This window comes from Drosophila subpulchrella, unplaced genomic scaffold, assembly GCF_014743375.2.
Source record: "Drosophila subpulchrella strain 33 F10 #4 breed RU33 unplaced genomic scaffold, RU_Dsub_v1.1 Primary Assembly Seq55, whole genome shotgun sequence".
In the NCBI taxonomy this organism is placed as follows: Eukaryota; Metazoa; Arthropoda; class Insecta; order Diptera; family Drosophilidae; genus Drosophila; species Drosophila subpulchrella.
In genome coordinates this window covers 233,115-245,769 of record NW_023665692.1, presented here as the reverse complement: position 1 = coordinate 245,769, position 12,655 = coordinate 233,115, and the positions used below count along the sequence as shown (strand labels likewise).

The 12,655-nt window shown below is 43.7% G+C and overlaps 1 protein-coding gene across 1 annotated transcript; it reads right to left on the bottom strand.

The window, feature by feature from the left end:
* Positions 1-11,719: 11,719 nt before the first annotated feature.
* On the bottom strand, positions 11,720-12,254 carry LOC119562535 (cold shock protein 1-like). Its single transcript, XM_037875731.1, has 2 exons — positions 11,974-12,254; positions 11,720-11,918 (listed from the first exon to the last, which is right to left on the bottom strand). Exons 1-2 carry the CDS (start codon positions 12,241-12,243, stop codon positions 11,910-11,912), a joined length of 279 nt encoding a protein of 92 aa, XP_037731659.1. The 5' UTR covers positions 12,244-12,254; the 3' UTR covers positions 11,720-11,909.
* Positions 12,255-12,655: the final 401 nt, after the last annotated feature.

The window sequence follows — 12,655 nt, the reverse complement described above, 5'->3', positions numbered from 1 at the left end:
GATATGTGCCCTTTTCACCCTTCCTTCGGCAGACTGCTGATGCGTGCTCTCCGATCAGTCCCCATCGAGTGTTTGGACGCCCTGGTCTGCTCCCTTTGTGCTCTCGTTCTCGTATTTCCTTTCACCTTTGTAGTTGCCCTGTAGTACCCTTGGAGATGCCTTGGATTTATCTTATCGTGTCCTGGTAGCTATTTCGCAGTATCCTTGGCGAGTCCCTGAAGTTATCCCTGGAGTCACTTCGTAGTATCCCTTGCGATTTCTTGGATCCTTGGAGTTATCCTTGGACTCTTTCGTCGTATCCTTCGAGAATCCTTGGACTTATCCTTGGACTCTCTTGCAGTATCCTTTGAGAATCCTTGGAGTTATCCTTGGACTCTCTTGTAGTATCCTTTGAGGATCCTTGGAGTTATCCTTGGACTCTTTTCATAGAATTCTTTGAGAATCCTTGGAGTTATCCTTGGAGTGTGTTCATAGTATCCTTTGATGAACCTTTAAGTTATCCTTGGACTCTTTCGACGTATCCTTTGAGAATCTTTGGAGTTATCCTTGGAGTTTCAATGTTGTTTTACGTCTGTTGTATCTGCTTGTTGTAGGCGCCCGCTTGTGTTTTCCGTTTGTTGCTGTTTCAGCTCGCTTACGTGGATGGTTCGCTCTTTCTTTGCGTTTACGTGTCGTATTTTGCAGATTACTGGTGATCAAAACCCCTGACTTGGTAAGGTCCGTCGTATCTTTGGGCCAATTTTGATGCGAACCCTTCGGCCGCTTTTGATAAATGGTGTTCCTTGGCCTTCACGACGTCACCACGGCATCCATTGCCTCCTCCTTAAGTTATAATGCCTAGCCTGATCCTGGGAGGCTCTCTCCCGATTCCGCCTTACGATCTCGAAGATTTCCCTGAGTTTGTGGGCCTTCTTCTCCGGGGTCTCAGTCCGTCGTCCGGTCCCTACGGTCTATCTGTCGTATAGGGCACTCGGTAGTCTTGGTTCTCTGCCTTGGGTAATGAACGACGGTGTGTAACCTGTGGATTCCGAAACGCTGGTGCTTACTGCCAGCCTTATTTCCGGCCATTTTTCTTCCAAGTTTCTTTGGTTCTGCCCTGCGAACTGCGCTATCATTGTCTTCACTGTCCTATTTGCTCTCTCAGTCGGGTTCTCCTGCGGGGTGTATGGAGCTGTGAACTGTTGCTTGGTTCCCATTTCGGCCAGGAAACTCTTACAAATTTTGCTGGCTAACTGTACTCCGTTGTCCGTTATGACTACTTTCGGGACCCCATACCTCGCGATTATGCGTTCTCTGAAATCTTTCTTTAGGGATTCGGTCGTCGCGCTTCTCAGTGGCACCAATTCATCCACTTGGAGAACCGGTCTGTCAGTACCAGCAGCATTTCTTTGCCGTGCTTTGAACGCGTAAGCATTTTCCCAGCCGTCTGCATCTGACTCGGCTTGAATCTCAAGCATGTCTCGCATCCCCGCACGTGCGCTCGGGTGTCCCTGTGCATTCCTGGCCAGTAATACCGGGCTGCCAGACGTCCTATTGTCTTTCGGCTTCCTACGTGGCCAACCGCCGGTGAGTCGTGGTTCTCCTTCAGCACCGTTTCCCGTAAAGCGACATTCTCGCTGCCCGCTTTATGAGGTATATTCCTGTACAGGGTGTTACCCTCCATCACGTAGTCCGGATACTCTTGCGGCTGGGTCCTTATCTTTTCGCGCATTTTCTGAATCCAGCTGCATGCTGCAGACGCTTCCGCCGCCGACGTCTCCTTGATCCCTCAAAGCGTTTCCGGTAGTGGCTGCCTTGACAAAGCGTCTGTCACCACGTTGAGTTGTCCTTTCCTGTACCCTATTTCGAAGTCGTACTGCTGCAACTCCAGGGCCCATCTGGCGATCCTCCCTTAAGGGCTTTCTATGCTGTTGAGCCACTTCAGCGCCATGTGGTCGGTTACTACTTTAAAGTGGCAACCGTCCAGATACAGTTTGAGCTTTCGGATCGCCCAGACGATTGCCAAGTACTCCTTCTCGGTCGTTGGGTAATTCTTCTCAGGGCCGTTGAGCCTTCGGCTTGAGTAGGAGATTATCTTTTCGCCTCGTTCAGTTTCCTGGGTCAAGATTGCCTCGATGCCATAGTCGCTCGCGTCAGTTTGCAAGATAAATGGTTTGTCGAAATCCGGGCACGCCAGTACGGGGTCAGCAACGAGTCTTGCCTTCACCTCTTCGAACGCCGTCTGATGTTCCTGTGTCCACACCCACTTATTGCCCTTGCGTAGCAGGTTGTTGGGAGGCTTGACTATTTTTGTGAAGTCAGGTACAAACCGGCGGTACCATGATGCTACGCCCAGCTACTGTCGGAGCTCTCTTACTGTTGATGGTGGTTCTAGTTTGGCGATGGCTGCTACCTTATCCGTATCCGTGCCTATTCCTTCGCTTGCCACTCGATGACCAAGATACAACAGCTCTTTCCTGAAGAATTGTCAGTTTTCCAGGTTTAACCTCAGATTTGCCTCCTTTAGCCGTCGGAACACTTCCTTCAGGTTAGCCTTGTGTTTTTCCAGCAAGCGCCCGTTCACTATGATGTCTTCCTGGTAAGCAAATGCGTGCGGCGACATTTCGGGACCGAAAACACGGTCCAGCACCCGTTGAAAGGTCGCAGATGCCGAATGAAGTTCGAATGGCATTACTCTCCACTGGAATAAGCCTTTCCCTGGCACTGTAAACGCCGTGTACAGCCTGCTGTCTTCTTTCATTGGGATTTGCCAGTACCCATCCTTTAGGTCCAAGCTGCTGATGTACCGTGCTTTCCTCAGTTGGTCGAGATTATAATTTATTCGGTGCATCGGGTAGGCATTCTTTATAGACTTGGCGTTGTTTTGCCTAAAGTCGACGCACAGTCTCCATTTGCCCGTCTTTTTTTTTAAACATCACGATGTGAGAGCTTGTTGTATCCCATTTGAAGAAGCTCGTCCACCTTCGCATTGATCTCCCCTTGAACTTTCGGATTCTTGGTGTAGTATCGCTGGTAGTATCAGCAGGCTCATGCTCAGTCGCTTGCTCCCGAAAGCAATTTCCACCTCCAACTGTTCATCGATTCCGCCACATCTTCCGTCTGCCAACCTAACTTTCCGTCGTATCCTCGTAATCTTCCCGAGGGCAGCCAGGTTGTCCGCCAGTTCTTTCCTTGTGGCCTTGTACGTGCCCCCACCAATCGTCACCGCTGCGGACAACTGCTGCTTCCCCTCGATCAGCTTTCCCGTTAGTTTTGAGAGGTAGCATCTGGCGACGCCCACTCGCCTCTCTGCGGCTGAGATTGCTGGCCATTTCCCGTCTGCTGGCAGCATTCGACGCTTCTGCGCCTACTCTCCCGCACACCCAGCAGGACAACAGGCGTTGGTGTCGACATCCCCGCGCCCAGTGTCCATGACCGCCATACTTTCGGCAGGCCTCCTGGGGGTCAGTGATGTGTGTCGTTTTACGAAGCCTTTGTGTTGTACTTGGTGGCTTCCACGCAGTGTTTGTTGGCTGCATCTGTTGCTGTTGTGGTGGTGTCCATTGGCCTCCACGTGGTGCTCCTGTTGCCTGCTGCCATGGGACTCGGTTAGGTGGCGACCATTGGTCGTTTCCCCGTGTCTCCTGGGTGCCTGTCTCCTCGCATCTTCTGCATTTTACCTGCGTTGGTGATGCCGACTTGGTCTTCGAGAAATTGTTTTCTTGCGCAAACGCTTTCTGTTCCTTTTCGAGTTCTTCATAATCATCAGCTAATATCATCAGCGTGTCCAGGTCCGAGACTTTGTACGCCCTTAGGAAGATCCTTAGACTTGGGGTGCAGTTTTCCTTGATGATCCTTAGGGTCTGCTGCTCGAGCCGGCTTTGTCGTGGAATGTAGCTTCCAACTCGACCAGGATGTCGACGAGTTGTGGGTCATTATCCGTTTCTGAGTAATACTCGGATAATGCCTTTCTCATGTCTTCTAATCTGCCGTCCAGGGCGACATTAAGCCTCTGTGCGACATTGGCGAAGTCCTCCTTTTTAAGCCGGTAGAGCGCGCGGGTTTACCGTTCGACCATTCGCCCTCTGCACACGGCCCCACACTAGGGTGCTAAGCGCGGCGATCTACCGTTAACCCTTCGCTCTTTCTCTCCTTCCCCTTCGCTCTCTTTCCTCGTACTCTCCAAACTCTCTTGAGCCGAATCCTCCAAGCTCTCTCTTCCCGCAGTGCCGTTACTACGCGTATTCGCCGTCTGTTGTTGCTCCTGCTGAGATTTTTGGGGAGTTATTCAACTCCTCACAGGACCTCGGACCGACTCACACGCACAGAAATCACATGAAGTTTACTTATTCCTTTTCTATCTATCTATCTATCTCTTTGTCATAGTTTAAGTTAAGAATAAAACTTAAAAAGACATCCGGTGAGCGTCATTCTTGGGAGGGGAAACAGCCGATCAATCGAGGGGCCACAAGTAATATACAAATTTCTGTTCCGAACCCTGACCACAGCGAGCTATTCCGCCTTTCCACACAGGGTCGTTACAGTGGCGCTGGAGCAGCAGTAGACAGTGGCCAAACCTCGACTAAAAACACACCATAGATCGTTCCCCTTTCTTATTAAAATCCGCACACAATGGCAGAGAAGATTACAAAATCCTGGAGCAGGAGCAGATCGAGACGGATAAACAGAAGACCGATCCATTAACCCTACAGTTTCCGGAAATGGGAAGGAAACGGAAACACATGATCAGAAGGTATACAATAATATGATCGACGCAGCAAGAGTACTACCCAGGACAGACGTAAACAACATAACTACAATGAACATCTTTCGCAGCTGGCGAACGTAATACGATGGATCAGGAAATCCGATGGAGTTCATAAGCAGGACGGAGAAATTAGCAATGGCACATGGGGTCGAGCTAAACCATACGCGGCGAATTAGCAGAGGACTTCGAGGCACTACAAGACAAGAAAGCGAGGCAAATAGAGTAAACGCAGGAAAACACAAGCTAATTCAGACTATAATCGGGAATAATATTGAACCAGGGCATAGTAAGCACCTTCAGCATGAACAACAGATGCTCAAAATGCCAGCGGACAGGTAACCCTCCAAGACAAAAACAATGCGTCGGGAAAATTCGCAGGACCAGGGAATTAGAGCGGGCACCCAGGGTCAACACCGTCGACAGGCCGCCCGCAACAACAAGGCTAACTAGGCATGGACAGCAAAAACAAGTGGAGGAGGCCATCAAACTGGCAGACGGTAGAAACAGTATGGTGTCAGACTTTCCCATAGAACTGGGAAAACCGAAGAAGATAATAACCCTGTTTGTCCTGGACTAGGTCATCGGAATCCTTCTGGAAGGAAGAGGTCCAAGAGGCGATAAGAACGGAGCTAGAACTAATGAACAAGATCAATGGCGCCAGCCATATAGCAAAGCATCGGATCTTCATGAAGCATGACTGACCGATAAAACAGCGATATTACCCTCGGATCCCAGCCATGCATGCCATTATTAATGAGCATTCAGAGCGGGATGCATATCCGGTACCGAGGTTCACATCTTGAACTAACTCCGAGAAGCGATTTTCTTTAGCACACTGGATCTTAAAAGACTTACTGGCAAATACCAATGGAGGAACAGAGTAAGCAATATTCAGCATTGACCGTCCCGGGCCGAGGATTATTTCAATGGAAGGTAATGACCTTCGGCATCCGCACCGCACCAGCTACATTTCAGAGAGCACGGGACTCAGTAATAGGTCCACAAATGGAGCATTTCGCACTTGCGACGACAAAACAAGAACACCTTGAAAAACTGTGGGAGGTAATGCGAAGACTTCGAAAGGCAAATCTGAAGATAAATCAAGAAAAATGCCATTTCTTCAAGGACAAGGTTAAATACCTGGGACACATTGTCAGCGCGAGGAGCAGCTTTGCAGCTGCTTCGTACCACTTGCCAAACAACTTTTCGTTAGCCAATTTGAGGTTATGTCCTAAAAATCTCTACTCTACAACATAAAATACATCTCGTTGATGGACTCTTCTGGACTCACTTTAAATCCCTTTTAGATGATGAGACTTTACCAAAAATAAGAATTTTCAAGGCTACTTACATTTTGGCAGCAGGAAACTGTCAAAAACGGAACGAAATTACTCCGCATCGGAGTAAGCAAAGCCTGGCTATACACTTGGGCATCCAGGGTACCACTTCGTCGTCGTAACCTACCACTTAATTCTACAGAAAGTATTATAGGCGGATATCAAAATAGGACAGTCCAGACAATGATAGCTCACTTTATGGGTACACAACATACCCGGTGGGATAAATCGCCTGGCTATTAACAGCAGTAGGTCCGAATCAATAGGATGCAATAGGATACAGAACGGTGAAAACCCATGCAGGAAACATGCAGGCTAGCTCACCACAACATGGAAAGAATCGTTTGAAATTCCTCTCCACAAGAAGAGTAGAAAAATGGAGGCAAACAATTATAGTGGTATCTCTAAATTGTCAGCGTTCCCAAAGCTCTTTGAATATATTTTTACTACCCATTTGCAGCACCTCTGTAGGTTAACACGGGCTTATAAAACGAAGATCAACAACCTATAACCTTTTGGAACTTACATCATTTTTTATAAAGAGTCTTAAAAAACATCTTCAAACAGAAGTCATTTACACTGACTTTAGTAAAGCATTTGACTCTGTTAGTCACGGTATTCTGGTTCCCTGTTGATATTTTAAGATGGATCTTAAGTTATAAAAGGGAACTTCTTAAAAATTTTCGTTCTTGTATAATCCACGTTACGTCCGGTGCCCGACAAGGGAGCCACCAGGACCGCTACTTTTTACTTTATTTATAAATGACCTTCCGTCATTTATAACTCATTCTTGTGTAGTAATGTACGCAGATGATGCTAAATTATGCCTGCAGTACAAGGATACTTCTTTCCAGTCCAACTTACAATACAATTTGAATACTTTTCAAACATAGTGCTCTGACAATTTACCGGATTTAAATGGCTCCAAGTGTAAGGTAATGACTTTTTGTCGAGCTAATCCTCAATATGCGACATACACGCTGAGTGAGGGCTCATTGGATAGAATAACTCTAGTAAACGATCTTGAGGTTTTTTTGGACCAAGGACTAACATTTGCTGATCATATTTAGTCTATGATGAATAAAGCCAATCGCTTTACCAAGGTGGTCAAGGGAATTTTATGATCCTTATATTACTAAGACCTTATTTATTTCATTTGTCCGCCCGATACTTGAGTATGGATCTCCCGTCTTGAATACCTTTTAAGAATTCATGTTGTTCGTATCGAATCTTGAATACTTTAATAAAACGCTTTGATTTGCGATCGGCGACTATATATATATATTTATTAGAAATTGTTCTTCACAGGCTGTGTTGCGTTTATTAAATCGTATTTCTGCTCACATCAACGAATTAGCGACAATGACGGAATAACAGAAAAAGGTGTTGGGCAACAGAAAAATGTGCTGAAATTGGCGTACAGGGTGACTCAACAGTAACGCATTCAAATATTATATTTTCTCCAGCAACATTCCCCCACCGTAAAACGTTTAAGTCGTTTTACCTAAAACACTAAGAACCGCTAGCTTAGAGATGGGGTGCTTAGTGTACCAGTTGATGTGTGCACCTCCGCAATTCGAATTTGACCATCTTTGCCTTAATCGTTTGTAAAACAAGGCCTTTCCTCTAGCCTCCTCGGGGTTGATTTTCATCACAGATCAATACTAGATCTCCGATTTGAATTGGCTTGGTTGGTGCAAACCATTTGGTGCGCTTCGTTAAAGTAGGAATGTACTTTCGTATCCAACGTCTCCAAAATACATCCTTTAACTGCTAAAAAATACGGTACTGTTTTCGATGGCAGTAATTATCAATTTCTCCAGGAGTTTGTGTGGAGTTTACGGTTCCTAGTAGAAAGTGATTTGGGGTGAGTGGTTCAGAATCGTCTATAGTAACAGGTAAATGTGTTAGAGGTCTGCTGTTGATAATTGTAATGTATTCCAGCATGGTTTTATTCAAAGTGTGGTCGTCACTGTTTAGTACCAAGATCTCTTATGTGGATTACACGGGCAAAGATATCGATCGAAAGCTTAACATACGATATATATGTAGACGGCACTTTCTGGGTGTTTCTTATTCGGCGGTCGCAGCAAAAGTGATCTTTATTGCACAGATTTGTACAGGCTTAGCCTATTTCACAAGCGTTGGGGGTATACAGTATGAGGGAGTGAGACAAGCATAGTGTTTCTTAAGAGTAACAGAGATGTTAATGTGTGTTTAATAATAGTGTGACCTAACTTAACGTAGTATGTATGTATGACAGATGCTTAGGAATATGTATGTGTGTGTGTGTGCTTGCTACAATTCGGCCATCCTGACCAGAGAGCTCCTGATCTCTTAACTATTTGCATTATTAATCCATGGTCGTATATTTGCTACTGCCCAAACTCCCTTATAAGGAAGCCTAGACTGTTGAAAACCTTCAACATCCTCCAAGACATACCTATCATTACGAAGCACCTTTGTCACTCTGTATGGTCCTTTGAATTTTGGAATTAGCTTTTTGGATACGCCTACATGAGAATCGAAGTTTTTGATCATAACTAAATCGTCCGTCTGGTACTCTTCAGGATTCTTTCTCTTAAGGTCCGTGCGTAACTTATTGTATTCTTGCAGCTTCTCGATGCTCTGAGTAGCTTTATCTCTAATTACTTCTAAATTTCTACTTTCCCTAACTTTATTCAACTCTTCTAATTTCTCTTTTAAGCTATCTATAACTTTTCCCTTTTGAGACACTCCGAATAAAACTTGACTTGGGTGCTGACTAACTGATCTTTGGATCGTATTATTCAGTGCGTGTTCAACTGTTTCTAAAACTGTATCCCAGAACAATCCCTTGTCTGGATCAGTCAATTTAGCGATCATGGGTCCTATGCTTCTATTTACTCTTTCGACTTGCCCATTAGCCTGCGGCGATCCAGTGGCTATCTTAATGTGTTTCACTTCGTTTTCCTCTAAGAAGTCATGAAATTCTTTAGATGTGAAGCATGTCCCACGGTCTGAGATCACGCATCGCGGCCTACTATACGACCTAAAATAGTCCTTTAATGCTACTATTGCTTCCCTAGACTTTGTAGTTTTTGCCGGATAAAGTCTTACAAACTTTGTAAATGCGTCTATAATCACCAGTACGTGTTTGTTGGCTCTACTTTTGTCTACCGGGCCATAATGGTCTATGTGTATGACATCAAAGGGAATGCTTACTTTGGGGATGCTGTGAAGGAAACCTTCGTCTTTACCAGACTTATCAGAATAGGCGATACATTTCAAACAATTATTAATGTGCCGCTTGCATTTTTCACGAACTTTAGGGAACCAGTAACTTTTTGAGATAATTTCTACCATCTTATCTATTCCAACATGTCCTAATTGATCGTGGTAACTAAAAAGAACGTGGCTTTCCATTTCGCTTGGCACATAAAATAAAAGACCATCCTTATTCTTTTTTTTGTAAATTATTCCATTCCGCATCTCATAATCCTTTAATTCTGTTTCCTGAAGTTTCTTAGCTATACTTTTGATTTTCTCATCTCTACTTTGACATATAACTAAGTTTTCTTCAAATGAATTAGAATCGATTGTCAGTATGTGTGTGTTCCTGCTAAGTGCATCGACATGCTGCATACGCTTGCCGGCTCTATGTTCTAGAGTGTAGTCATAATCTTGAAGAAAAAGTGCCCACCTGGCAATTCTTGGGCATAATTCCTTTTTATTTAACGCCAGGGTAAGAGCACTACAATCTGTAACTATTTTAAACTGTATTCCTTGAAGATAGATTCTAAAGCGTTGTAACGAGTAAACTACAGCGAGCGTTTCTAATTCGAAACTATGGTACTTCGACTCCACATCCGTCGTGCGTTTAGAAAAATAGAACACGGGGTGAAACTTACTATCTTTCTTCTTCTGCATTAAAATTGAACCAAAACCTAGGGCGCTAGCATCACAATATAACTCTGTTGGGTCTTTTGGATTGTACAAGGCCAGAATAGGGGCTTCCAAAAGATTTACTTTTAATATTTCAAAACACTCTAACTCTTTCGCACCAAATTCGAACTTTCTGTCCTTTCTTACAAGATCATACAACGGCTTTGCTTTTGTTGAAAAATCTTTGACAAAGCGTCTGAAATAGGAGCACAGTCCGAGAAAACTTTGAACCTCATGCGTTTTTGTCGGTATAGGAAAATCTTTTACTGCTTGCATACCTTTCGAATCAGGTTTAATACCCTCTCCCGATATTATGTATCCTAAATACTTTATTTCTCTTTGAAGAACCTCACACTTGTCTAACCTAAGGTCAAGCTTGTTATCTACCAGTCGGTTAAAGACCTCCGTTAATATCTCCATATGACTCTTACTATCTTTCGTTGCTATTAAAATGTCATCCATATAAATTAGAACCTTATCTTCTTTAACCAAATCGGCAAAGATTTTGTTTACAAATCTTTGAAAAACTGCTGGTGCGTTTCGTAAACCAAATGGCATTCTAAGCCATTCATACTGACCCATAGGTGTTGTAAAAGCGGTATACTTAATTAAATCCTCGTCCATGTGCACGTGAAAGAACCCATTTTTGAGGTCTAACTTGGTAAAAATAGTTTTTTCAGACAGTTTATCAATAAGGTCATCTATTAAGGGGGTGGGGTAGTTATCTTTAAGCATGTTTTTGTTGAGGGTTCGGTAATCTACGCACATTCTTAATTCTCCAGACTTTTTCTTAACTAGAACTATAGGTGATGCATACTCAGACTCGCTTACTCTAATTATACCGTTTTTTATGTAATCGTCTAATAAATTTTGAACTTGACTTTTCTCTGCGTATGATAAACGCCTTGGAGGGTAATTAAACGGTTTAGTTTTATCAAAATTCAGTTTCATTTCCCATTTTACTAAGGGGATCTCTGGCCGTTTCGGTTTCGTATAAAACTTATCAAAAATATCTATCAGTTTTTTTCTTAACGTAAACTCACACTTGTCGCTAATATTTAACAGGTTGCTTTCGGCTGGATCAGGGTATTCAATTGACATAATTTCTGACTCGAAATGATCGCTGGGTTGGACACTTAAATTTTGACTTGACTCTATCGTTTTACACGAATCACTTTGCGTTTCTTTGTAACCACAATAAACCTTTATACTATCATTTAGACAATCATCTTTCTCACAGCTATCAGTAGCACAATCGTTTCCAGTCTGACCAACATTTGAGCAATAAAATTTAAAACTACTATCCTTCTCACTATTACCATTATCTGAGCGATCATTTGCAATACAACTATCTTTTGAAAAAATATCCTTTAAACGATCATCAACCCCACTGTCATTTAAACGATCATCAGCACAACCATCATTTGAACGATCATCAGTACAACTATCATTTGAACGATCATCAGTACAACTATCATTTGAACGATCATCAGTACAACTATCATTTGAACGATCATCAGTACAACTATCATTTGAACGATCATCAGTACAACTATCATTTGAACGATCATCAGTACAACTATCATTTGAACGATCATCAGTACAACTATCATTTGAACAATCATTTTCCCTAACAATCTTAAAGTTACAAATGTTCATAAAATCTCTTCCTAAAACAGTGCCATATGCCATCGATTCATTTGCCACAATTAATAATTCAAAATTAAACTTCACTTTATTCATAATAACAAAACATGATATCTTTCCATATATGTCTAAAGGGCTGTGGTTCAAGCCAAAGTAATGCGACAAGTTGTTTTCATTAACGTTAACGATATTACTTCTTAGAATGTTTTCAACGCAGGATAACTTCGTAAAACTAATTGGACTCCCAGAATCGATTAGGCATTCTGCGAATAGGCACTGATTAGACTGTGAATTAAAGTAAATTTTAAACGGTCTCACATATTCATTTTTGGTTGCGTTCTTCTTCTCGTTGCAATGGGATATCAGGTGCTCCAAACTTCCGCAACCGTAGCAAGCGCCGTACGCGCGCTTAGGCTTGCGGCAGTCGGCTGCGAAGTGACCCATGGAGTTACAGTTGAAGCATCTTACAGCGGGTCCGGGCTGATTTCCAGAAACGTCTTTGTGGCGTCCAAATGCGAGAGATGGTTTCCGCAATGTTACTTTGGAGAATGCCTGCAACAGCTGGGCAGACGAATTAAAACAGTGCATGTGTGCCTGTTGTCGTAGAAGAGTGTCCGGTATTCCTTCGATGATACTGTCGATTAATTCCTCGTCGTCTATTCTGATGTGTGCAGCCAACAGGGTCTTGTCGTTAAAGTACGTAGCAAAGTCTTCAGCTGGTTGCCACTTTCGCTCCTGGAACTTGCGTCTGGACATTATCTTGCTCTCTTTTGACTGAAAAGCCTCTGCGAGTTGAGTTAAGAGGTCCTGGGCTGGCAAGGACAGAAAGTTCTCAGAAGAGTACAACCAAATTTGAGCTCGGTCTTTCAACTTTGACATAACCAGCATGCGAGTTATGTCTTCGCTCAGCTTGTACATTTTTATGATCGCGTTGAGCTGTGCGATCCAAGTGTTAACTGGCACTTTGCTGTTAACAGCACCGTCAAAAGGTGAAAGCATT